General features: G+C 41.8%; 1 protein-coding gene across 1 annotated transcript in view; it reads left to right on the top strand.

Annotated features, from left to right (window-relative positions):
* Nucleotides 1-13,015: 13,015 nt before the first annotated feature.
* The window catches only part of GPCPD1 (glycerophosphocholine phosphodiesterase 1), a gene marked incomplete at both ends in the record, with an annotated part of 31,318 nt that continues 19,481 nt past the window's right edge, over nt 13,016-24,852 (top strand). Inside the window, 4 exons of the mRNA XM_079550489.1 lie at nt 13,016-13,064; nt 17,206-17,290; nt 18,364-18,448; nt 24,532-24,607. Of these exons, the coding sequence (XP_079406615.1) occupies nt 13,016-13,064; nt 17,206-17,290; nt 18,364-18,448; nt 24,532-24,607 (295 nt within the window). The remainder of the gene's footprint in view (nt 13,065-17,205; nt 17,291-18,363; nt 18,449-24,531; nt 24,608-24,852) is intronic.

Raw genomic sequence — 24,852 nt, 5'->3', positions numbered from 1 at the left:
ACATCAAACTTGTGAAGTTTCATGTGAGCACACGGAAGAGAACTGTCAGACATCAAGAACAACGGCCTGCTGCAAGTAAATCTGCATTTACAAAACAAGGAAGTAGGAGGTAGGAATTCTTACTTCCTCCCAGCAATAATAACAAGAGTGAGAATTGCTCCAAAAGCTTTCTTGCATTTGCATCTTGTTGGCCTTCAATATCTTAGTTTGGAACATTTTTAATGCTGAGGGTAGAATAGGCATGGTCAGCTTACAAGAGTCATGTACCAAGTATGGCACAGACAGACGAGTAAAGAACACATGTAAAGTAACTGATGTGTTCCACATTTTTCTTTCAGAAATCCTCTCAGGTTGCTTACCAATGCTTGTTTCTGTTTCAAACCTCAGATGATTTCATCTATCTCTGGGTTGTTTTTGCTACAACTCCACTGTCTCAGCGTGCAACTCCCCAGCAACTAAAGCTGACTAAAATTCTGTCTGCTGCTGTTCCCCCTCATGGTAAGTCAGCTCTAAAATTCACCCAGACTGGGTTTGAATTTTTTCAGCCCACCAGCCCAACACAGAACTAACCTAAATATATAAAAAAAGTGAAAACTTTCTGGCAGAGAGATGGTATAACTAAGGGAAAGGTTAATGTAGGGCCAGAAGAAGTACAATAACAAGGATAGTAAAGCCAAATTGTTGCAACCAGTTGCTAGACTGGCATAGGCCAGGCATAGTCTTAGATTCTCCACATGCTGAGCTTCGGTCATAGGAAAAAAACCTGCATCTCTAGAGTATGGCTGCATTCCCAGGAGCAACAGTGCAATAAACCCTAGGGTCTGCAAGAGAATCTGGCACATATTTAATGAATATAAACACAATCAGTCACAGGCAGGAGTCTGTGCTTTGAAAGAGTTTGATGTCAATAACTCAAACTTACTCTAAGCACCTACATCTTTCATCATCGGTACAAGCAGCACATGGATGGGGAACAAAAGTGGTAGAGTGGGAAAAGCTAACTTTTGCCTCTTCTGAATGTGAGGTCCTTCACTTACTTTCTGCACATAAGTACATTCCTGGAAGGCATTATTTCAAGAAAGATTGAGTCTGGAAATAGGCAGCTCCAATGGACAATCTGAAGTGGCAAATTTCTGCCCCTGTTGGATGCATGGATATTCACACAGGTACTGGTCACAGCAGTATTATTTAATCCCCAGAAGCACAGAGCACTGGCAGATGGTACCCAGCGTTATCGCTACCTCTGACTCACAGAGTCCAAAGGAATCACTTGCATCACTACTATTGTTATCTGGCAAAGCATAAAATTCAGGCACACATTTCACTTAGAGCACAAACACGACCTTTGAAAGCGGATTTTGAACCGCAGCAGAGTCATACTGTTGTCACAGGAACCAGTCTCTACTTGTATTAAGGCAGGTGTTCCTCCTGCTCTTGAGATAAAACCAAACCAAACAAACCCACTATCTTAATTTCTGTCATATCCACAACTGCCATTGCTCTACATTTGTTGGGCACCCTTGTTTCTGACACAGTGAAACAGGTGCTGCTGGTAAAATGAGCACGGCAGCTCCAAGGCAGAATTTCAAAGTCAACCAGATGGAGACTGTAAGAGCACAGGAAGTTTTACAGAAATGGCTCAAGAATAGTTTGCAGTTGGCATGCAGACAGAGCTTGGGGTTTACAGAATACTACACATACATGAAATAAAAGTTATAATGTTGAAAGCTTCACAATAAAACTAATACGTCTTTCATTCCAGAAACCATCAAATTGCTTAGATTAAGAAGCAAATCATGCTGAGACAAGATCTCAGTATGTCTTATTTCCAATCCAAACCTCATTTCTGTGGTACTTTATTAGCAAGTGGGGTTTCAGGAGATAATTTTCTGTGGTATAATCTCAAATCAGTTGTAGACAATGTTACATGAAAATTAACATCATTTCCAAATGACTGAGTCTTCTAAAGGAGAAAGTTGGATATCTCTAACTATTTTCTACCATCACATAACTTTGATATTTTTAACAGTAACCACATAAGGGTATCATTTTAAATTTAGTCATATAATATTTCTATCATTTGATATTTAGGGATGCTCTCCTCCACACTTGTGATACACTGCCATGTTTCTCACCAGCACATCTAGGTAACAATAACCTCCCCCAGCCAGAGAGAAATCTGAGCTATTGCAAATCTGCAATAGCATTCCTACACTCCCTCTACACCTCTAGCTTAACTTCTAGCTTTTCCCATTGCAAGCATCTGAAAGTTTTTAAAACACCCTTCTTTTCTTATTACTCACTAATCTGATGTGTTTCTGTGCTCCCTAACTGCTAACTTGTCCACAGGCAAAGTATATTACATATTATTATAGTACACATTACAGAGGAAATTGCCACTGCAAAAACAGAACCATCCCTACTAACCCTCTCATAGCTCTCTGTGAGAATGAGAGGATTTTGCCATGCTAATCTTGTAGTTTTCTTTCTTTCTTGATACCTTCCCGGCCCTTAGCATCACTTTTCCTCAGTGTGTGTAAATTGTCCAGATTTCACACTACACAATACAGCAATATTCTCAATACCAGGAAAAAGGTCACAAGGAAATTTTCAAGAATAAGGATAAAAAAAATAGCATTACTCCAAACTGGATACTGCATGCCTAATGCTATGCATCCATTCGCATAATATTACAAGCTATTTTTATTCACAGCACCCCAGGAAGACTGCAGTAAAATAAGGACTGCAGTTCATCGAGACGTACACAGCTTTCACCAACCACAAGCACTGGTGGCAGTAGATCTACTTCACTGGAATTTATAACACAGACTGTAATTGAAGGAGGGAGCACATAGAATTTGGCGTTCGAAATCTTTCTAAGTGCTCACATTATGAATGAATCTTGATTTGTATGTTGAATCTTAAGTTCTGGTAGCAGGAGAAAATACTGCTTAGGCCACAGAGATGGCTGGAAAAGAAGTACATAAAACCTCAGAAGCATTTCTGCCCAGTCAGAATAGATTTGCTAGTGTATTCTATACATGAGACCTTACTTCCTGCACTTGGGCTTTTGTCAATATTTGCAAAAACAGTCTGCGTAAGTGCCCTTGGACTTCTGAGTCAGCACAGCCTCAAGGCTGCACTGATATTCTGCCTGCGGCTCAGCCCTAGTCCCACTTCATGCCCTGTGTCATGCCTTGGGACAAGGAGCAGCTTTTAGTGTAAGTTTCACATTGCTGAGGGAGAAAGCTTGCAGGGCATCCTTCTGCTCATTCTCTCTTGCTCATAGAATTGTTCACCAAAGCACCAGGAACAAACTGACTTGCCACACACTGCTGGTTGAGTAACTTCTTAAACTACTAGCGTAAAAAGGGGAAAATGGGTTTTTCAGCATGCACATGTGAATAGACAGCTTGTGTTCACACATGTCAAATGAATTTTGTACCCTTGTCTTTCTGAATCTCCTTGGGATTTCTTGCAAACACCAACTTGATTCAGTTCAGGCTTTCTGATATTACCAAGATTTATGAATAGCTAAAGGGCAAGTGTCCAGAGGATAGGGCCAGTCTCTTCTCAGTAGTGCCCAGCAATGGAAAAAGGGGCAACGGGCACAAACTGGAAGACAGGAAGTTCCATAGGCACATGAGAAAGAGCTTCTTTGCTTTGAGAGTGACAGAGCACTGGGACAGGCTGTCCTGAGAGGCTGTGGAGTCTCCTCTGGACGTATTCGAGATCCACCTGGACACTTTCCCACACACCCTGCTGTACAGAACCTGCTTTAGCAGCAGGTTGGACTTGATGATCCCCAGATTTTCCCACAAACCCCTACAATTCTGTGATATGAAACCCTGCTTCCTTTGCTTTCATTCTGTTGCTAGGTAAGTGAGAAAAGCAGAGTACCAATCCTAACTTTTTGAATAGGTCCTTAAGAAAAGTTCTAATTCTTTGTGCTCTTACATTTTTATACGATCATAAGGAGTGGCTGAGACTTCTTTGCCAAAACACAGCAAAGTACAACCTTATCTGTCCCAACCATATTGCAGCAGCTCCTTAGGAGGGTGAGGAAGTATAGAAATAATGTTGATTTTTTTCTGCATTTAGCCTGGACATAACAACATTTCCTATTCCACCCCTTCCCTCTTTGCTCTATTTTACACTGAGTACAAGCTTAATCATCGTTCTTAATTAGCTGGTTTTGTTTTATTCAATAATGCCAAGAAGTACTACAGTGGAATTATTTACAGTAATATGTTATTGAAAATTATATTTCAGTGAAAAGCTTCAGAGCAAGGTAAGATAGGGATCTTGCAGGTTGAGAAAAAGGGAGTACATGACTTGCCTCAAACCCACTGATGCAATCATGGTAACATTAATTGTTCAGAGAAATTAATCATCAAGTTAAACAAAATTTCTTCCTTTGAAAAGCCTTATTAATTACAGAATGATGAACATCATCTTAGATTTTGACAGCTGAGTCGTCTTCAGAAAGAAAATTAGTCTTTCAAAGTTGCCATGACGAATTAGGCTGTTTGGAATCAGCTGTCGCTCTTAATGCAGCACAGCAATTGCTACTGCATTTGTTCATTTGGAAAGAATGCTAAACCAGTGAAGATATCTGAAGAACTAAAAAATGGCTTGTTTGAAAGAATGTCAGCTTTCGGCTGCAATCAACCACTTCAGTTTATAAGGAAGAAAACAAATCCTCAAACCATTTCAACCCTGCTGAATTATATTAGGAGGAAGATATAGACTTTAATGAAATTAATACATTAGTGCTTCCTGAATCCGATTAGAGTTTAACTTGCAATTTTTGGCCATACTGAATTGTTGTAGGAAATGCAGTAATAGCTTTGACAGGGTAGGGATATTTTTGGAACAAATGTTGGAGCTGGAAGAGCCTGAGCGCCACACTTGTAGCTGCTAACAGCAGCTCAGTGGTACAGTTTCATAGCATGATTCTGGCACAACATCACAAGGCCTACTTTTAAAAAGTTTAACACAACAAAGCACGCTTCAAACTGTTCAGTTCTCCACCAGCTCGACAGCAAATGGCTTGGATGAATCTTGAAAATGAGCAAGAAGAAAACCAAGGAGATAATGATTTTTTAAGTAGTATTTTCACTCCCCTTAGTCTCCCTCTTTCTTCAGCTCGCTGTTGATTGTAGCTGCAGAAGTGACGGCTCCTAGCATTTACTGGTTACAGGGGGTTTGTTACTGCAGCAGTCCACACTCACCCTCACTTTGCAATAAACCTTCACCAACCCTCCTACCTCCTTATCCAGAGGAATTAACTCTTCATCGCCCTTCGGCTTTGGCACAAAGCGCTCTCAGCTGTAGTTGCTTTTGTGCTATAATTCAGCTATAGTTTTGAGCTGTAATTTTCTTTAATACTTATCTCTCCCTGTTTTGCTTTTTGTTAGTTTCAGCAAGGCACTCTGATTCTGCAGTACTCACACGAGCACTTGAGCAACTCAGAAATAAGCAACAGTAGGCAAGTTCTGACATTTCGATTCATTTACAATACTCATTTTCCTTACAATATGTAGGTCTTCCACCAGAAATTGCTTACAAACACGCTGGAGAGGATGAACGAGTGGAACATATTTATGTACGTTTAGGGAACAGCCAGGACAGCGCAGAGTACCGATTACAGCGCTAGCCCTCCTAGCACTGCATAGAGGACGAGCGGTTTCTCAGCCTGCTCCCACCACAGCTCATCACCGACCGACACCAACAGCACAGAGCTCCATCAATTCTCTCAGCGAACGATTTATGCGTCCTATTGGCCCCGCCCCCCGGATCCCGAGCAGCTTCTCATTGGCTGCGGCAGGCAGCGGGCCGAACGCGGGCGTCGGTGCGGTGACGTCACAGGGTAGTTCCGCTCGACCCCGCGTTCCGCTGCGGCGGAGGGCAGCTGGAAGCGGTTGGCGGCCGCGCCGCCGCCCCCCCCCCCAACCCCTCCCCCGCGCCCCGCGCTGTCAGGCGGCCCTGGGCAGCGGCGGTGGCAGGAGGAGGGGCAGGGAGCGCGGGCGGCGAACGTACAAAGAGGGCGGAGAGCCCCGAGCCACGCCTGGGTCAGGTCAGTCCGCGTCGGCTGGGTCGGAGAGGGGGGACGCTAGGGGCAGGGAGAGAGCTGGCCGGAGGGCAGCGGGGCAGCGTGACTGCGCCGTACCGCCGCCCCTCGCGGCTACAGGGAGGGGAACCAGGGCTGCCGGCGCCTCGCCGTGCGGAGGTCGGGCGCGGTACCCCCTGCCCCTCGCGCGCGGCCCCCGGGGGCTTTCGAGGAAAGGGCGCGGCTTCCTCTACCCTTCTTGCCGGCTTCTCATTGGCTGCGTCTAGCGGGGGGGCGGGGCCGAGGCGACCGCGGCGTCACGTGGGCCGCCCCGCCTAGCACCGCGCCTCCTCTGCCCGCTGCGGCCGGGGGCAGCTGGAACCGGTTGGCGGTGCGAGGTGAGGGCGCGCGCGCGGGGGGCGGCCGTTGGAGCTGAGGAGAAGAGCGGCCGTGCGCGCGCCGAGCGGGCTGGGGCGTGTGTCGGCGGCGCTCTTTTGTTCGCCCTGTTTAGTGGGCGGCTCATCCCGTCAGGGCGCTGGAGTGGCGCCTCTCTGTACGGTTACTCGTACAGAACGTTCTTACGTCTCCGCGCGGTGACGCTTCGCGGAGAGCACAAGCTGCTCACGCGAGTGGGCTCGTCGGCTTCGGGCTGCTGGAGGAGGCGTGCCTTTGTGGCGCTGCGGGAGCTGCGGGACGGCGCTGCGTGCGCTTTGCCCGCGGCCGAGCGGGGCGGGCTGGCGGTGCCCGCGGGCGCCTCGTTACCGCCCGGAGCGCATTGCTGGCCGCGGGCACGTGAGCGAGAAACGGAGCGGGCGGCGGGTTGCTGAAATGGTGCCGTTCCTCGTGTTTTTTTTAAAGATCACGGTCTAAAGAAGCACTGTGGCGAGGGGAAATTCCTGCCTTTGGGCCAGCGCGGTGTGTCTGCATCGCCCCTGCGAGTTTGTTTTCTGCCGGCTGCTCGTACTGCAGTGCAGCAGGGCGCTGCTGGCTCTGCGGCCGTCCTGCGTAGCGCGCTGTGGGGCTGGCAGAACCCGCTGGCTGTGCGGGAGGGCACGAAGGGGTTGGTGCTGTAATACAGCTTGTGAAATTCTCACCCAGTTGACGTTTTCACAAGCACGCCCTCTCACCTTCTGAAATTCTGGTGCTAGATATAATAAAACTAAGTAGCGATAATTGGGTACTTTAAATGTATTCTGTAATATTCTGATGCCAACAGCAAGCTGCGAAGTCTGTTCTCCGTGTTAAGTTTTAATTGTGTGTGAATAGATGCCATGCAAATCTGGGCTGCAGTGCCCTGTGCTGACCCTGCTCAGGCCAACGTGCGCCCTGCTGTCAGACGGCTTGGCTGCGATTGCGGCATCTTTCCTCTGACCTGAGCTGGACCTCTCTTGGCGTTGATAAGTCTCACCAGTGTGCGCTTTTAAGGTGGAGAGTGTCTGCTTTAAACAAGGGACATACAAAGCACAGCCTTGTGGATCTTGCTCTTTTGCTCTGTGTATGCAAAGCAGCACCAATATTTTGAAATGATTTGAGTATATGCTTGCTTTTTGCATTAACTTGCATTGGTTGTATATATATATATATATATTTTAAATTAACCATTAAAAAGCGGCTTTGGATGTATTTTATCCTTGTGGTGGGGGAAAAAAGTATGTTCTATGTTATCCACTCATCTTTAAATGTAATGTTATTCAGGAGTTTCAGGACGACAGTTTTATGGCAGACCCTTCTATCAGTAGCATCATTTACTGGACAGTGTCTGCAAGGAGAGGTGCAAAGAGGCATCGCGCTGTATTTCAAGATAAGGTTGCTTTGCTTTGGCTTTCTCCTTGTTAGCTTGCCAAATACAAATTATCCTCAGTGGATAAAGTCATGGTAAAGGGTCAATGTATCATTTGATCTAGGTCATCTAGCATCTAGAAACTTAAGTCGGTTTAGTTCACGGTTCATCAGATGCGTGAAAGGGAGTGTAGTTTACAAAGCTGGATTCTCCCCTTGCACTGGAAGAGCAGCATTTTGCTTCTTTTATCTTAAAGGTTTTTTTTTTAACTTCTTATTTTCAACAGAAGACCTTCGTTTGTACCTCGCCCTCCCTTTAGAAAGCTAATGTTGGTTTCTCCAGAGAGTTAGTCTTTTTCTTCTCTCTTTCCCTATTAGAATCGTAAAATGGTTTGGGCTGGGAGGGACCTTAAAGCCCACAGTGCAATTCCAACCCCCAGCTGCAGGCAGGGCTGCCCCCCCCAGCTCAGCTGCTCAGGGCCCCATCTGACCTGGCCTGGAGCAGCTCCAGGGATGGGGCACCACAGCTCTGGGCAGCTGTGGCAGGGCCCGACTGCCCTCTGAATAAGGAATTTCTTCCTAATGTCTACCCCAAATTTCCCCTCTTTCAGTTTAAAGCCATTCCTCCCTGTTCTCTCACTGTCAGCCCCTGTATAAAGTCAGTCTCCCTTGTGTACTGCAGTGCTGCAGTGAGGTCTCTCCAGACCCTTCTCCAGACTGAACAAGCCCGTCTTCCCTCAGCCCGTAGGACAGGTGCTCCAGCCCTCTGGTCACCTTTGGTGACCTCCTCTGGACTCACTCCAACACATCTTTCCTGAGCTGAGGGCCCAAGGCCTGGAGGCAGTTTTCCAGATGGGGCCTCGTGAAGGCAGAGCAGAGGAGGACAATCCTTTCCCTCTCCCTGCTGCCACCCCTCTGTTATACAGCCCAGGGTCCTGTCGGCCTTGTGATCTCTAAGCACATGCTGCTGGCCCGTATCCAGCTTTTGTCCCCAAGTCCTTCCCTGTAGTGAGTTCTCCCTTTGTCTGCACTGGGGTCTGGGATTGCCCCGACTTGAGATTTCGATATGTTATTTTCCTGCTACTGCTCACTGTACCCAACCATTCTGCAGCCCATACAGACATCTCGTGGTTGATAAAGTCAATGTTTTATTCATTCTTTGTTAATGCAGTTGCCTAAAATGGTTCCTGTCTAATACGTGGGCAGGAAAAAAACGTAACTTAGAGACTTAGGAGCCTGGAGGCCTCTATGGGAGTGGAAGGGGGTGGAGGAGGAGGCAGATCACGTCATCTTTCAAGCCTGTCATCTTGTCCTGCAGGTATTGAAGTCAGAGCCTCAATCCCATTGGAGATGTTATTACAAATCTTACTTCAGAGAACGTGTCATTTGGCTTCATGAAAGCTGTGAATTTTGATGAGTCTAAAGTTTGTTCAGTATTTGTAAGCTAGGATATTATGTTTCAGGATTGTCCCAGATTATATGTTCATATAAGCCTGGAATACTGACTGCAAGATATGGGGTGGCAAACAGCTGGTACCTTTTGAAGTACTTGACTAAGGTGTGCAGCTCTGAATTCACTGGAAAGCTTAAGGAAGTAAGTGGGGGGGAGGGGGGTGTGATGGCAAGGTGCGTCTGCTACTGCTGCAGTCATGAGGGGCTTGATGTACTCCAGAAGCATAAGCCAGAAGGCTCAAATAAACTTCAGACTGAGAATTATTGAACTCCATGTTCTGGTATGTTTTGACAACGACTGAAAATCATCTTGGTCTTCTCCATCCGTGATGACATCCCTAACCTTTGCTACCTCATTTGTAGAGAAAAGCTGTATTTTGTGATCCATTATCAGTTGATTGTATTATACTGAAGGGAAGTGCTAAATGTTATGTTTCTCTTCTTCCAAGTGCCTTTAGTGGCTGCTTTTTTTGTCACTTCCCAAAGTGATCCTTCTAGAATGAGGAGAGCTTGCAGACTGTATTTCAGGATGTCCATTACCTGCTGCCACTCTTACGTTCCTTCAGGTGTCCTTGGGGAACATGGAGATGTTTACAGGCTATGTTAGAGCAAAGAGTACAGTTTTTCTTTTCCATTCAGTGTGCACATTACTGTGCCTGAGGCCTTTGTTGCCTTTCTTGTGGGTGCATGAGGGAAGGTAAGCAATTCTCTGAAACTGCAAGATTCCTGGTTTCAAGAGGAAAACTTTATCTCCTAGCAAGGGAACCAAGGTTGCACATAACCATCAGGCTATTGATCTTGTCCCTGCCCTGGAAGACTTGCAGATAGCTTGTTTTATTATGGGGTTGGCTGATGGGCAGGGTTTTTTGAGTCAGACTTTGGAAGGCAGGTCAGTTGGGCTTAGGACTCAGAGTACCGTTGCTGTGCAGTCACCATCTGCTCGGGGAGCCTCCAGAAGCTGTGGAAGGTAAGGTACTGCTTTGCAAAGGGAGGGTGATTAGAGAATAGAGCTGTGATGTGGTGGGTAAAAAGAACTTGTTTCTGTTGTGAAAGCAGGAATCTCGAGCTGAAGAAACACGTTTTTGATGTGAAGTGCTGGTAGGGTTGAGTGAATGTCTACTGGGTAGGGCTTGTGTATCCCGTGAGTAAATGGCTGAGCTTCATGCGAGTGTCCATCGCTCCCCTGCACAGGGCTTAGCTGCATGCCCTTACATCCAGCTGCAGGCAGGGGATGGCTCACAGCACAGAGGCAGTTGTTTGTGCCCCAAGCTGGCGTTGAGTCGTGTGTGGTTACAGCAGATGAGAATTCAGCTTTAGTGGTGTTGAACCCAGAGGTTGTTTATAATGGTGGTTGTGCACGATCACAAGTCTATATGGCTGAATTGGTTAATACTTGCTAACTAGGAAATATATAACTTTTTTTTTCTTACTGCAAAGCTGTTCCAACTTACTACATGACTTATCTCCAGCAGGCCCTCTGTACACAAGCAGAGAATTTTGCTGTTCCTCCCCACCTTTAGCAAGGTGGTATTGAAGGCTTGAAAGTACGTAGGGTTTAGAACATGGGCATCATCTCACCTACTGGTCACAGAATCTGAGTATTTAATCTAGGGTTTCTTGTCACTTCCCTCTAGGGATAGAACTCTGTCTTCTCAGGAGCGGTCATAGCTGGACAGTGGGACCTTTGGTGCTTTATGAAATTAAAGCGTTTTTTGAATCATGTTAAAGTACAGAACGATTTGTAGGTGCAAGATGATATGCAGCAGTTTTGATTTATGATATACAAGCAAATTTCTGCTGAAATACAGTTGCTGGGTGAACATATGTCATCTTCACTGTGCTGGCATTCAGTGCTCTGCTGGAGTAGATATTTATTTAAAATGAGAGGCAGTGCTGGAGGCATGAACTCATGCTTGAGTCTGGTGGTGTGAACTGTAAAAAAGGACAAAAAGGACTGAGTTTTCTTGTCCTGCTGTGCGTGCCTTGGGCAGGTTGGGAAGGCCTTGAAGATAAAAGGCCTTTTAAGGAGAATTGTGAATTCTTTATGAAGAGAGTTTATTAAAATTCCTTACAGTTAGTTACTGTTGCATAGAGAAGTAACATTGTTTTGTTAGTCATTTTTTAAAGCTCACAAATATATTTTAAGTAGATACACAGAATTTTTACAGCACCAAGTAAAATGCTTTATAGGTTTGATAACAGAGGTTCAGATTTTCCGTAAGAGTGGGTGGATGGTTAGTTTGGAGCAGAACAGACGTGCTGGTTTTGGGCTTTGTTTTTGTCAGGCTGAATTTTGAGTCATGTTGCGTGAGCGGTGGAAATAGGTTTTATACATGCTGAAAGCCTGTTCTTGCTTTAGGGAACTGGGTTCAGGCCTCAGCTGACAGCTGCCTGTTTTGTAGCCTTTGCCAAATCACTTTTGCCTGCCTCATTTCCCTTTTGGCTCTTTGCAATTGAAGGGTGTCCAAGCAAGGACAGTGTGTGAACCCATCCAAGGCCGCGAGCCTGTCCGGGTCTTTATAATAAACACACGACTGGCTCGTATGTTCTGCTTCAAAGTGAAGCTTTTCTGTCACACAGCACAGTTTTGAAACCGCAGCTTTATTTTTGGCACTGAAATGCTGCATTTTAACCTTCTCCTGTCTATAAATAGCTGCCAAAAATAAGTTCTAGAGCGTGTTGCTGTTAATATACAGACCACCCAAAGCAGGCACGTCCAAGCCGCTGCCAGCACAGCTCCTATTGCCCTGCGCAGCCATGGCGGTGGCTGTGCCCCACCAAGTGGCCCGGCGTGGCTGCGCGCCCATGGCTCACAGCAGCCACACGGCTGCGTGCGGTTGGTGCCGGCTGGGCTGAAACGGGCTGCAGGAGGGTGCAGGGCAGTGCTGGCAGTTTTGGTAAGTGATTGTGAGCAGTGTGATGCTTTAGCTGAACACAGGCCTGAACGGCAACAAATATGCAGCTGTGCTTTCTGTTTTGATGAAAGAATGTGAGAATAGATTTCAAGATTGCTGAAAAAATCATCAAGTTTTTGGTGTGTTCATTTGAGAGCATCTGTTTTCAAGGATGAAGTATAGGAAAAGCAAAATTTCATCAGAAATCTGACAAGAACTCACTCAGAATTGCAACCCTTTCCATTGAACCGGGCTCTTGCATTAGGTCACAAAAATAAGATCAAATATCCCACTAGTTTTATGTTGTTGTTACCCTCTTTTTGTATTTTAAAAAATATTAAGAACCAAAAGGTTTTGTTGCTACTATATCTGAATTATAAAACACATATTTTAAATGTGGCCCAAGACAATTACTTTTCACTCAGTGCAGCCCAGACAAGCCAAAAGGTTGGAGACACATGGCCTAATGATGCAGGCATGACCAAATTCACAGAAGGCATCTGCTCCTTATGCAGCTTCTGAAGTGTGCTTATTTCTAGCATCAGTACTTTGCATTGTTTGTTTACAGCCATGTTACTTGTGAAGCTTAAGTGCAGAATGTGTGGCCTGTTTAGGAGCAAAGTTAGTTATATATACATTTTAAACCGAATCCCAAGACTCACATATGTTGCATGATACTGATAACTTGCATATGCTGTTGGTTTCAATGGTCTTTTTGTGTGTGTTTCCTCTCTCATAGAACAAGCAAAAGATGTAGTATGCTGTTCCTGAAATGTTGTATTTTTCTCTCTCTCACTATAGGAGATTTCAGCTTTCCTAAGACAAAAATTCTGCAAGTATGACCTCATCTCAAGTGACTTTTGAAGTGAGAGGACCATCAGTACCAGGTGATGCAATCATGCCTACCACAAGCTTTCCTTTTGCTATTGTAGAACTGGAAGAAAACTGATTAGAAGACCATTCAAAGGCTCTTTTTGTTTTCTTCAGGACTAAAGGAACATGCAGTTCTAGTGTTAAAGTAATTTATTGTAAAATGCCTTAAGAAATAATTTCGCACAGAAATACAAACAATTTCACGCAACAATTTTGTTGCTCACTCAAATAGCTATGGTACTTTAGAATTAGCATTCTGTCTCTAGCAGCTTCTTACTCAGGAGTATTTACATTCTGGGCTGTGATAATTAAGCATACGTTGATGTGTTTGTTCTATTTTTTTTTATTGCTCATTGTCCCTGTTGAAAGCTCTGTGTAATGAGGTGTGACCTCTGCTTGGTGCTAAGGGCAGAAAGACGCTGCAGCTGAATTCCACCTTACATATTTCAGAAGAAACAGCTGACAGTCCATCAGGTGATAACAACAGAGCCACTTGTTCCTAATTTGGATTTGTATTAATTTTCTCCTGTAGGATGCCTCCCATCCTGGAGGGTTTGGCTGATGTCGTATTTCTGCCTAATGTTACAACAGATAATTTTGTTTGTAGAAAAGCACCTTAGAAATAAATTGATAAGATCCATGTCTTAGTGGGATTTGGTAACAGAAAGTTCTGTTAGGTTCAAGTCCCCATTTAATTCACAGAGTAGCAACTTGATAATAACTTTCTGTTTTCAGCAAAATTTCCTGGCTTTTGGAAAAGAACAATGTTTGTTTTTTTTATTTACTATTGACCTTGTAAATGTCTCTAAGCTCTGCTGCAGTTCTTACTGAGAACCAGTCTGAGCTTAAAAGCGTTTGCAGTTCTTTGCAGTATAGAAGTATTTCTGTAGCAGTTTTAGATTTTCTGTGGGGTCCCTCCTGTTTCAGCTGTGTTCTTAGAAATGGGAATCAGAGCTAGACTAACCCAGAGCCTATGCTTGACTTGGATAGGGGAATTAAAATGTTTCATGTTTTATTACAAGTATTTGTTAAATACGTAGAACTTTTTGTCACACTTTGCTTTGTTATAATGAGGAAAACATATTTTTTGTGTAATATAACTTCACGTTCTGCTGAGATGTGCAAATGGTTCCATTCTTCCTCCTGTATTATTACCTTGCGTTTATCAATCCCACATGAGATCCTGTATCACCTTCCTACCCACACTTGTTACATTGTCATGATGTAAAAATCAGCTGTATGGAACTATTGCTATCTAGACATTAAAAATCGTAGCAAAATTGAAAACCTTAGTTTTCAATTCCCCAAAACCATTCATCAAACACTGGGTTTTTCCTTTTTCTTTTATTAAAGTGGGTAGAAGCAGGAAGTTCTTGAAAGGATAAGTGACTTCATTAAATGTTTCAGTCAAAGGTGTTTGGTCATAACCATCTGGAGGGTAGTGCAGCAGTGATGCAGGTGTCCTGTAAGGGTTAAGAGCTGGAGCATGCTGTAGCCCCTGTGTTATTGAGAACGCTTTTGAAGTGGATGTAAGATTAAATTGTGGTAATGTCATCTTGGCTCTCCAGGGCAGATGTGTCCATTCAGTGGCTCCCTTGTATACCTTCCTTTTTACCCCTATATCTGTAGTGATTAACTAGTTGATACTGACACTGAAATCCAGCATCAAGTTATTTTGTATGTTGCTGGAGTGCTGAAATGCTGTGTCCGCGTCACTCAGTTTTCCTGCTGATATCACTGGTTCCTGCTAAAGGGTAAAAGGGCATCCCCAGCCTAGGAATAGTGCCTTATCTCACTCTAGTCAGACCACTTCTGGAGCCAACCCTGCTGATGAAGCGTACACACTGGCATAAGCTCATGGCATCAAGTGCTTCAGTTTTACTTCATTGGAGTGGGAGGAAAACTGTCACTGAGGTGACTCGTACTGTAGGTCTTGGGGCTGTCCCTTAGCAGTCAGGTGATCAAAGATCAGTTCACGTAAAGAAACAACAAACCCAAACTCGCAGGGTTTAGAATTGCCTTTGAAAAGACAATTCCACTTTCTGTATTTCTCTTGTGTCTTTCTTTGAATAATTTGATCAGAATTGTACTAATCTTGGTGCAGCCATTCAGTGTAATTGTAAAGTGAGTGAAGGCGTGCCTGTATCTTGTTTCAGTGTAGTCTTTTGTGTGTTGTACCATGCTGTGAGCATTCAACACATGTTCAGGTTGCTGCGGGTTTTTGTTTTTGGAGAAGGCTGAAAAGCTACAGTAGCTGGATGTTACAAAGGGGAATGTAACTCAGATTGTGCTTGAGAGATTGGCTGGTATTTGCACAGAGGTGTACTGAATGCTGCTGTTTTAAAGGAATATTAAAAGAAAAGAATTAACTTTCACATCTCCAGTCAGAAACTGTAAACTGTGTGGCATTCAAATGGCCTTCCCTTCTTCCTTCATCTCCCTCTTGTAGTTAAAAAAGAAAAAGACATTGTACTGTGTCATAGAAGAATGAAAAAGGTGAAAAACTTTGTGTGCAATAATGTACACTATAAGTACACCATCAAATCTTGTCTGTATTTGTATACTTGGAGCAAGCATGCAAAAGGCTGATTTTTTTTTTTTTTTAAGTGAATTGGAATAGAAAATTTTTATTTAGAAAACAACTGCAGTTAATGATGATCTCAAATTATTTGATTGAGCAATTTTTAAGATGAAATCCTTTCCATTTGTCACTTGTGTCTACAGTAGCCTTGTTCATAAATGAACCTCTTTTTAAATTAGATTAACCTGTACAGCTGGAACAAATAAACTTCATGTTAGAGGTTGGAGTAAACCCTCAGAGCTCTTATTTCAGGCCTGGAGTTCCAGCTGTGATATTTGGCTTAATAAAGGCAGCATGTCTTTGTTGCATACACCCTGATCTTGAGATTATTGCAGCTCCAGTGTCAGAATTACTGCTTTCCTAGAGTGAGGACGTGAAATCGCAGTCAGAGACACTTTCATCTCACTTCAGTTAACATTGCTACTTGTTTCTCTGAGGCTGCTCACTTACACATCTGTTCCTTGCTTTTCCTATTGGTGAAGCATGCAAGCTCTTGATACTCTCCCCGTTTTCTCAAATCCTAGGCTAGGCCGTAACTTCAGCTGAATGTCTTCATCTGCTTTTCACATTTAGATGACATTTAGATACTGAAGTACTTTTTTTTTCATTACATTTTAATATATAAGTGGTTCCAGTGCTTTGGTGGTTCTTACATTGCAGAGGAAGACTAAAAGGTTCAGCAGATGGTGAATAAGTGTAACAACTTCACATTTCCTCCTCCCGTCACAGATTGTTCCTGCGTGTAATAATGCTGTTGAAACCCAGTAAAAAGCAAAATACTACTTTGTCCTTTCCAGTTGTATTTATCCTTGTTCTTACAGTTCTGCATGTTGGTTTTCTATTAAAAAAAAAAAAAAAAAAAAAAACGGGATAAATTGCAATGTTAACTTTTATCTCTTGGATTCCCTAGAATTGAGCATTCTTGCACTATTATAGTCTTTTGTTCTTTCAATGCATGTGTAATATAAATTGAAGCGTGATGATTTAATACTTCTTGCAAGGAAACCTCATATTTTTATATCCAATAAAAACTTTAAAGCATGGTATTTTTATTTCACACAGGAATTATGCTGTATTTTTGCCTTGGGAATGATGCTATTAACCTCTTGTTTTATCTGCTTCTGAATTAATTCACATGAATTTTAGAAAATTACTGTTTTTTGATGTGTTAGTACATGTGTGTGCTTGCACATCTGTGATTATGTACATATTCACACGTGTGTGTGTATGTGTATATATGTGACCATTTCATTTTTACAAAAGACATTTCCCAGTGAAAACCAAAGACTTATTTTAACAGCAGTAATGTAAGAAAATTTGGATGCCAACCATCTTAGGAGTTTTGGTTGTTCGTAGTGCCTCTCAGTGCCATCTTTGTGACAGAAGTGAAAACACTGTTGTGATTCTCAGTGGGAAGGGATAAGACTCTTTGGAACCAAAAAGAAATTTGGATGGGTGGGCCTCTGTACACATGAAAATTATTCAAATGTTTAACCATGTAGACCATAGGTAGTAATTCCATGTAGGCTGGAGTTGCAATAACCGTGTTTTTACTTTGGTCTGTTCATTTTCAGGGGAGGTGTTTGCAATATGTGGGAGCTGCAGTGCTTTAGGAAGTTGGAAGCCACAAGCTGCAGTGGTTCTCCAGACTGATGACTGGTAGGCTGTTTTTTCTTTAGAAATCTAGAGCAACAAATTGACTCTGGTTCTGAGTTTGTCAACTGTCAGGCTACATAGGAATGTGTTTAAGAGAATGTTTGACTTTGGTATGCTTTGCTAGTTACAAATGATGCTTGTACCATTGTGGCTGACACGTTTCAGAAGTACAATTGTAGACACTTCTAATAAGAGGTTGCTAAGGATTACTCTCAGTCTTGTAGTGGTGTGTTGATGCACACACCAAATTGTGGAAGATGTTTACTTTCTTCTTAACTGTACAAGTACTTACTGTGCTGTAGGGAGGTGGGAAGAAGATAATAGTTTTAATGCTAAAACTTCTGTGTGATTTGTGCTCATATGAAAATGAGCTTACATGAAGACAGTCTAGCACTTCAGAGGAGTTCAGTAGTTCCTTAAAATGGTACCCTTACCTGCTGTTATTTGTCCACGTGATGCAAGAAATAGGGTTATAAGATGCAATTCTGTCAGTGACTTGATATGTGATGTTGGATGAATTCCTGAATGATATCCTCATGTTTTCGCTGTCTGTTAAATGAGCGTGAGAGTTCTTGCTCCTGTTCAGCTCTTCAGATCTGAGATCCCAAAGTGCACCTTCTGCTCTAAGTATGCCTTCTGAAAAACTTTCTTGTAGCAGTAGGCACTGTTTGATTTAGAACGGAGAATGACTGAACTAAAGAAGTAATAATGAATCAGAGTACGAAGTAACCTGTACAGAGCACTAAGCCTCACCAACTGTTTTGAATACCATGGTGCAAAGTCTGTTCTCATCAAAGTTGCAAAAAATACCAGTGTATTTGCATGAGTGTTACTTCCATGCTATTTCTAAGATAGATTATTGTCCTAATTTAAAACAACAAAAAAACACCTGAGAAGCTACAAGTGTACTTGGTAAGGAAAGCTATATTTCAAACAAATGTTTTCTGTCTTTATTAATAAACCATTTTTTTTTTAAGATGACAGTAGAGCTTTTAAGCTAAAACAGTGCTTAGAATGTTGGCTCAAACATCAGAGAACTGAAGAGAATAAGTATTTTGAACTTATTATTTTCACAGTGAATTATGGAAAGCTACCATAGAGCTTCCCAGAGGAGTTCCTGTTAAGTATCGATATTTTAAAGGGTACTTCTTAGAACCTAAGGTATGTACAACCTTTTCTGATTTAAGTTGGCTCATTCTTCTGTGAAAAATTTCTTCATTTGGAAAAAAAAGGATTTTCTGAGTTAAATCTCAGATTATAGAAAGAACTGTTAAATTGCAACACATGAAACATCAAAATACTTATGGAAATGCAAGCAATCACTTAAGGAAATATCAAACTGCTTTTGGTTAACTCTGTTTTAGTGAGAACATCTTTTGTCTTTACCTGCTCTTAGTGCTTTTTGAAAATACCAAGGGTAGTGAAATGCCTGGGACTGTTGTAATAGCCGAAGCAGTGCGAGGAAGTTTTACTGGGTGTAGTAGGGCTGTAACAACTTTTACACTAGCATGAAAACGCACAGTAGCAAGAGAAAGTGTGAGCAGGTTTTACCTTACTACAGCTTCAAAATTTAACTGCAGATTGTTTTGGTGAAATGTGAGATGGATTAGCTTGCTGCTATGCTGTGTAATTAACACACTTATCTCTCGGAGAAGATAGGTGGGGCATCCCAGTGTTTCCTCTAAGTTTGTGTAGGTATTTGTACAGTGTTCAAGGCTAGGCTGGATGGAGCTTCAAACAGCGTGTTCTCTAGTGGAATGTCCCAGCTCATGGCAGGAGAGTTGGAACCGGATGATCTTTAAGGTCCCTTCCAACCCAAACCTTCCTTTGATTCTGCAATTTGCATGGCTTGACCAAAGAGACACCGATGTGTTGTTATGGGTATGGATGTCCAAGCTGAGTGTGAGTTGAACGTATGGGCTTGTATACTGGTCTGTAGGTAAGGTAGTTGGATGGAGCTTTTTCATCTTCAGACTAATGAAGAGACTGAGAAGTGTCCAGAAAAAATGTTAGAGCAATTTGGAAAAATAAGCAGCTACTCTTCAGCTGGTTTTTTTTTTTTTTTTTTTTTAAATGAATAACAACTGTAATATATCTATATATCTTTGCTGTCTTGCTTACTCTGTGAATGACTCGTAGGTGTTTACCTGGAACTTCAGTTTTTGTTTGAAATCAGGTTTTTGACTGCTAAGCTGAATGTGCAGAGGAGTTTGAGGTTTTGTTTTTTATATTTTAAATTACTGTCAAGAGTGTATGAGGTCAGCTAGACTCAGTTTACTTCCACTGAAAAAGTATTTGACAGAGGCTTCATGGAAGTGCTCAGTGAAGGGTACTGATTTTAAACGAGGCATGAGACCACTCTGCTTTTCATTACATACATACAACAGTGTAATCTGAAAGTTATGCTTTTATTGTTATTTTGAGGGAAAACAAGGGTCAGTAAGAGTTGTTTGTTGTGTTGTTTAATTTTCGAGGCTGAAAGTAGACTTCTTTCATGATTTACCAGCTATGATGGAACTCTTCTGTTTCTTGTAAATGGCCTTAAGTTTAAAAGGTAAACAATACCACATGAAAAAAGTACACTTAGTGAGAGCAAATTTGGCAGAAAATGTGCTCATAGACAAAGTTTGCTTTAACATTTGAAAAAGTTTACAATATGTATTGGTGAGTGTGTTTCTTTAAGTAGGTGCTCTGTATCGTGCACGCTTTTTGTACCGTGTGATGCAGAGTCTGCCAAGGTAAGTATGAATTTTATGGAATAACAGCATAAAGAGCTACTGTATATAAAAAGGAAGCCAAAACACCCTGCAAAAGCCAAGTACATGAATTGCCTGGGTACATGGTTATCCACGTAGCAGTCTCTAACCTGTACCCATTAAACGTGTAGTACCACAGGACTTCATTTTGTAAGAAATAGTCTTTTGTAGCTGGTATTTCTGCCCCCCAATGCTTTCTTTCTACATGAACAGATATACATAGGTGTTTTTTTTGTTTTTTGCAGAACTATAAAAACCAGGGTCCCTTAATTCCAGCAGGAATGCAATATACAATATATAACACAGTGCACATAAGACAGTCTGTGAATACTTCATCATTAGCACCCTGATAAGGATAAGATGCTTCTAAATGAAATTATTCTGAATGTCTATTTCAGTGAATGTGTTTTATTATACACAGCACGTGATTAATTTCCCAAGCTTGCTATATGTGGTCCTTCAGACCCTGTTAACATTTTGTGAGTGCAATTGTATGTCATGGTCTGTAGTTGGATAACTTAAATATATGTGTAGTTTTAATTACATGTTAAAGTCTGAATGTGAATTTGACACTAGGTAACTGAGTAAATGATGCTGAAAGGCAGATCCTGTTCCAATTACTGTTCCCTTTGGTTCTCTAAGAGCTGCGTCTTTGAAGATGCTTGATGTGAAGAATCGCACTGGCATGGGTGCATGTGGGCAAAGCAAAGTGGTGCATGTTTACACAGAAGTGATCTCAGACTAGATGTGAAAATGCATATGACTTGTGTTTTGGAGTTGAAAGGAATGGGGAAAGTATTTTTCTCATCTCCCTTTAAGAAATAGTCATTGTTTAGGTATGTTCTGTCAGCTATTTTGCTTGCAGGGTAGCACAGTGCTGTGGAAAGTTTTGTTGCTTTGCACTGAAGCATTCTGATGTTAACATAATGGTTACAGGGTATCATTTTATACTCAATATAGAAATGTAGTCTATTTTAGAAGTCCTTATATGAATATATACACAAACAATATTTTACTGTAGAATTGATACAAGTCTTGATTCCTAAATACGAAGAGCTTTTAATGTTAAAACCATTTTAATGATAATGAGTAATCCTGATATATATATATATATATAAAATATTATATATATATATAAATATATATATATAAATATATATATATTTTTAAAGTAAATAAGTGCATTGGATAAAACAAGGCAGTAATTTAAATTGTTTTGCTCACATTTTTGTCTCAAAACATAGTCCAGTACCAGTTAGCCTACTGTAACAATCCTTCTATCTTATTTTATATATACTTTCTGTCTGACTGGGGAGGGGAACCACCTGCATAACTTGTTTTGAATTTAAATCTAGGGTACGTTATGCATTTTAGGATCATTTTTGATAGATACTGTTTGCAAGATTCATGTTTGAAAACCTTAGTAAAGTAAACACAAACAGTATTCTGTTCAACAGTGTTCTATGTGTTTTTCCAGCAGTAAGTAATCATGCAAGTTTAGAGTTATTTCCTTGAAGGAAAGTGAGAAATAGCTATCTGCCTGTGTAGGGGGACTTTTCAGATTGTGTTGGTGAACGTGTTCCATAATTCCATAATTGCTTGATGGAAGATATTTCAAGTGAGACCTGCTAGCATTTCTAAAACTTAGGAAGTCAAGTCCATGTAGTGCTTGCAGTACAGTAACCAGGGTGAAAGGTAGGTCCAGGCTCAGTAATTTCTGACAGCCAAGTGCCTCAGAAGAGCCTCTTGGTGGATGATTAACCCATGGTTAACCAGTTGGTGACAAAGGAGCGCTGCTGCTGGGACTGACCTGAGGTGGAAGATTGTGTGTTAAATACTATGGCAAGTATTAGAGCTATAGGATATCTAGTTGGCCTGAGGTGTTGTGGCAGGTGATGTGAAGATGCAGTTGCCTTGTGAAGTTAGTGACAATGGCTGTAAAGCTTTGGTTGTTTGGTCTTGTGCCTAATTGTCATGTCTTACATAGTTGAGAAATCTGGAGATACAGCATTGGGAGAATAAGACTAATTTGCTTGTAATTTCATTTTCTTGAATTAGATTAGCATCCTTGAAATACAGTTTTAAGAAGTTTAGCCATAAATGCATCTTGTTAAATGTTCTGGTCTCCTTTGTGGCTTTATTTTGTTCTGTTCTATCATCTTGTTTTTCTTAATGTCTACTCTGTTGTGTAGTCTTGGATCAGGAATCTTAAAACTGGCCTCCTAAATTTTCATTAAATAAATGTAACTATTTTAAAAACAAAAAGGCAAATGGATTTGCTGTTTTATTTTTTAAATATGTTAATAGATGGGCCTTGCCATACATTGCTGCTCTGTGTAATGTCAGTGTACTGCCCACAGGGGTGTTTGAAGTGACACTTGGGGACATGTCATTTAAGCTACGGCTTGGACAAGCTGACTTTTTAAATACCATCTTCATACTGTGAATACTGATGACACATCATTAACTTCTGCTGTACTGTTGTTCACATGTCACTGTATGTAATTGGAATTGCATCAGTGCTCTAACCTCACTTTAACCAGGACTTTTGTAGGGTGTAATTAAAACATCTTAGAGGCATTTCAGTGAATTGCAGTTAAGCACCAAGAGCAGGGACTGGTAGGGTGCAGTCGTGCCTGTGCCCATTCACTACCTGCTTGCTAGGCTTCTCTTAGTACGGAAAGTATTGTGGGATTAAAAGTGTAACCATCCCATGTATCCCTTTCAGGGGTTGAAATTTAGTGATGTGCATCCAGTGCGTTGTGCTTGTTCTGGAAGTAATATTACTCAAATTATTTTCATAATTTTAGTAACTAAAAGTTAGATGTGGAATTATTCAGCTGGCGTTGTGTTTTAGTGCAATATGTGGGTTGCTTCTACAAGTAGAAACCTTTGCCTGCCGTCTCTGGAAACAGCCTAATGTGTGTGAGGGCAAGTTTGTGTTCCCCAGCATTGCAAACTGCAAACTCTGCAGCTGTTCATGGGAGCTGCTGCTGGAGAGAAGCACACAGTGTTAGGAAACGTTAGTAGTTAGGAAATGTTGGCAAACAAAGGCTTCAGCTTTGGAAATGGAGATTGGAATGTATGAAGATGAGTCTGTGAAAAATGGGGGAAGAGACCTGTTGTAACTCCATAGGAGCATGTATTCTGGCAATGGCAGAGAAAAGGGGAATTAATACTGCCCCACAACTGGAATAAACTGAGAACAATAGCGTCATCTTATTTATATGTATGTGTATCATGTCCTTAGAGCAAAACTTTAAGCATTTTCATTTTGTTCTGATTTGATTATGAAGTATACACACTTCCAAATTTGATAGAAAATTTGGTCAGGTTAAAAGCATTTGATGCAGGGCAAGAAATCCCATCAGCTGCTTAAGAATTATGTGGGCTGTGAGATAGCAGATCTGGGTATCAGAATGCTTGTCTGGATGTGCCTTGTGAGCTGAAATCTGCTAAAGCAAGAACCTGCAGTACCAGGACAAGCTGGCATCGAAGTTGGTATGAGTGATGTGGGCAGTGGTAGTTAGTCTTTCTGGAAATGAGAGTTCCTAGGACCAGCCCACCAAAAGGACAAATGGCAGCTGTTTGACAGCAGTTTTTACTGATAGCAACAATCATGCAGTGTTAGGGAAACCAAACAACTTCCTAGGGTGACTGAGCTAGAGATCAGGATGTTCTTCCTGTCAATTGCCATTAGCTACATTGAGGTTTCAACCTGGAAAGCATTTAGAATTTCACTGAATCTACACAAGTCAACAAAAGGGTAATTTTTTTGTGTGTATGAAGTAGCCTAATTTATTCTGCTTCAAACATTGGCCTGCAGGGGGCTTCCTTGCTGGTGGATAGCACAGCATCAGTGTGTTCTTCCTCCTGAGGCAGCTGAATTCCGGTTACTTAGGCTTTAATTGGATGGCAGATAAGATAATTTGTTTTTCTGTATACCTCAGCTTGAATAAGTGTTTTATGTAGACTTGGAATGAGTTGAGTAAGTCTAGGGGGAGAACTGACCCAGCAGCTTCTAACTGATGAACAGATTGATTGTTTCAAACTGCGGAGATGCAGCTCATATGGATTCTGTTTATGAATTGTAGCTGTAGAAGAAAACTCACCTGATGAGTTCACACACCGTTTTGGTTGTTGTTTCTTTTCATCCAAAGGAGACTATGGTAGTCCAGAATAGCAGTTACAAGCAGTAAAGATGCAATAGTTCTGTCTAACATCACCACTCTGTCGGACTTTTGACAGTTTTGTTGTACGTAGTGTGACCTGACTGATCAGATAGCAGCAGTAGCAGCAGCAGTTACCAGGGATAAGAGCCAAGCTGACCTATTTTTCCTTTATTTCATTCTCTCTCTCTTTCTCTCTCACTCTCCTAGTCCTTTTAAATCTGTAATTTAAGTTTACAATCATCCCAAAGAGCTTCGTGGGTAGAAAATCAGATATAACAAAAGAAATTATTGTAGACATTTAACTTTTAAATTACAGACTATCGATGGTCCCTGCGAAGTCATAGTTCACACGTGGGAGACTCATCTACAACCACGATCAATTACCCCTTTAGGTATGGGCATAAACTGCATCTGTTTGAGGCATATGCATAAGATTGCTAATATGCTGCACATTGGTTTAGAGGGATTGGTAATTATAGATATAAAATAGTTAAGTTTATTAATGTTTTGGAGGTATAAACTTTTCTTTGCACAACATGGACCTTACTCTCAAAAAAACAACCCCATATATCTATCTGTATATATATGAATCAGTGACTTAAAAATGAAGTGGGTGTGGAATTCTTTGCTGCCATCC

Source organism: Tetrao urogallus (assembly GCF_951394365.1).
Source record: "Tetrao urogallus genome assembly, chromosome: 2".
In the NCBI taxonomy this organism is placed as follows: domain Eukaryota; kingdom Metazoa; phylum Chordata; class Aves; order Galliformes; family Phasianidae; genus Tetrao; species Tetrao urogallus.
This window is presented reverse-complemented; position numbering and strand designations above follow the sequence as displayed.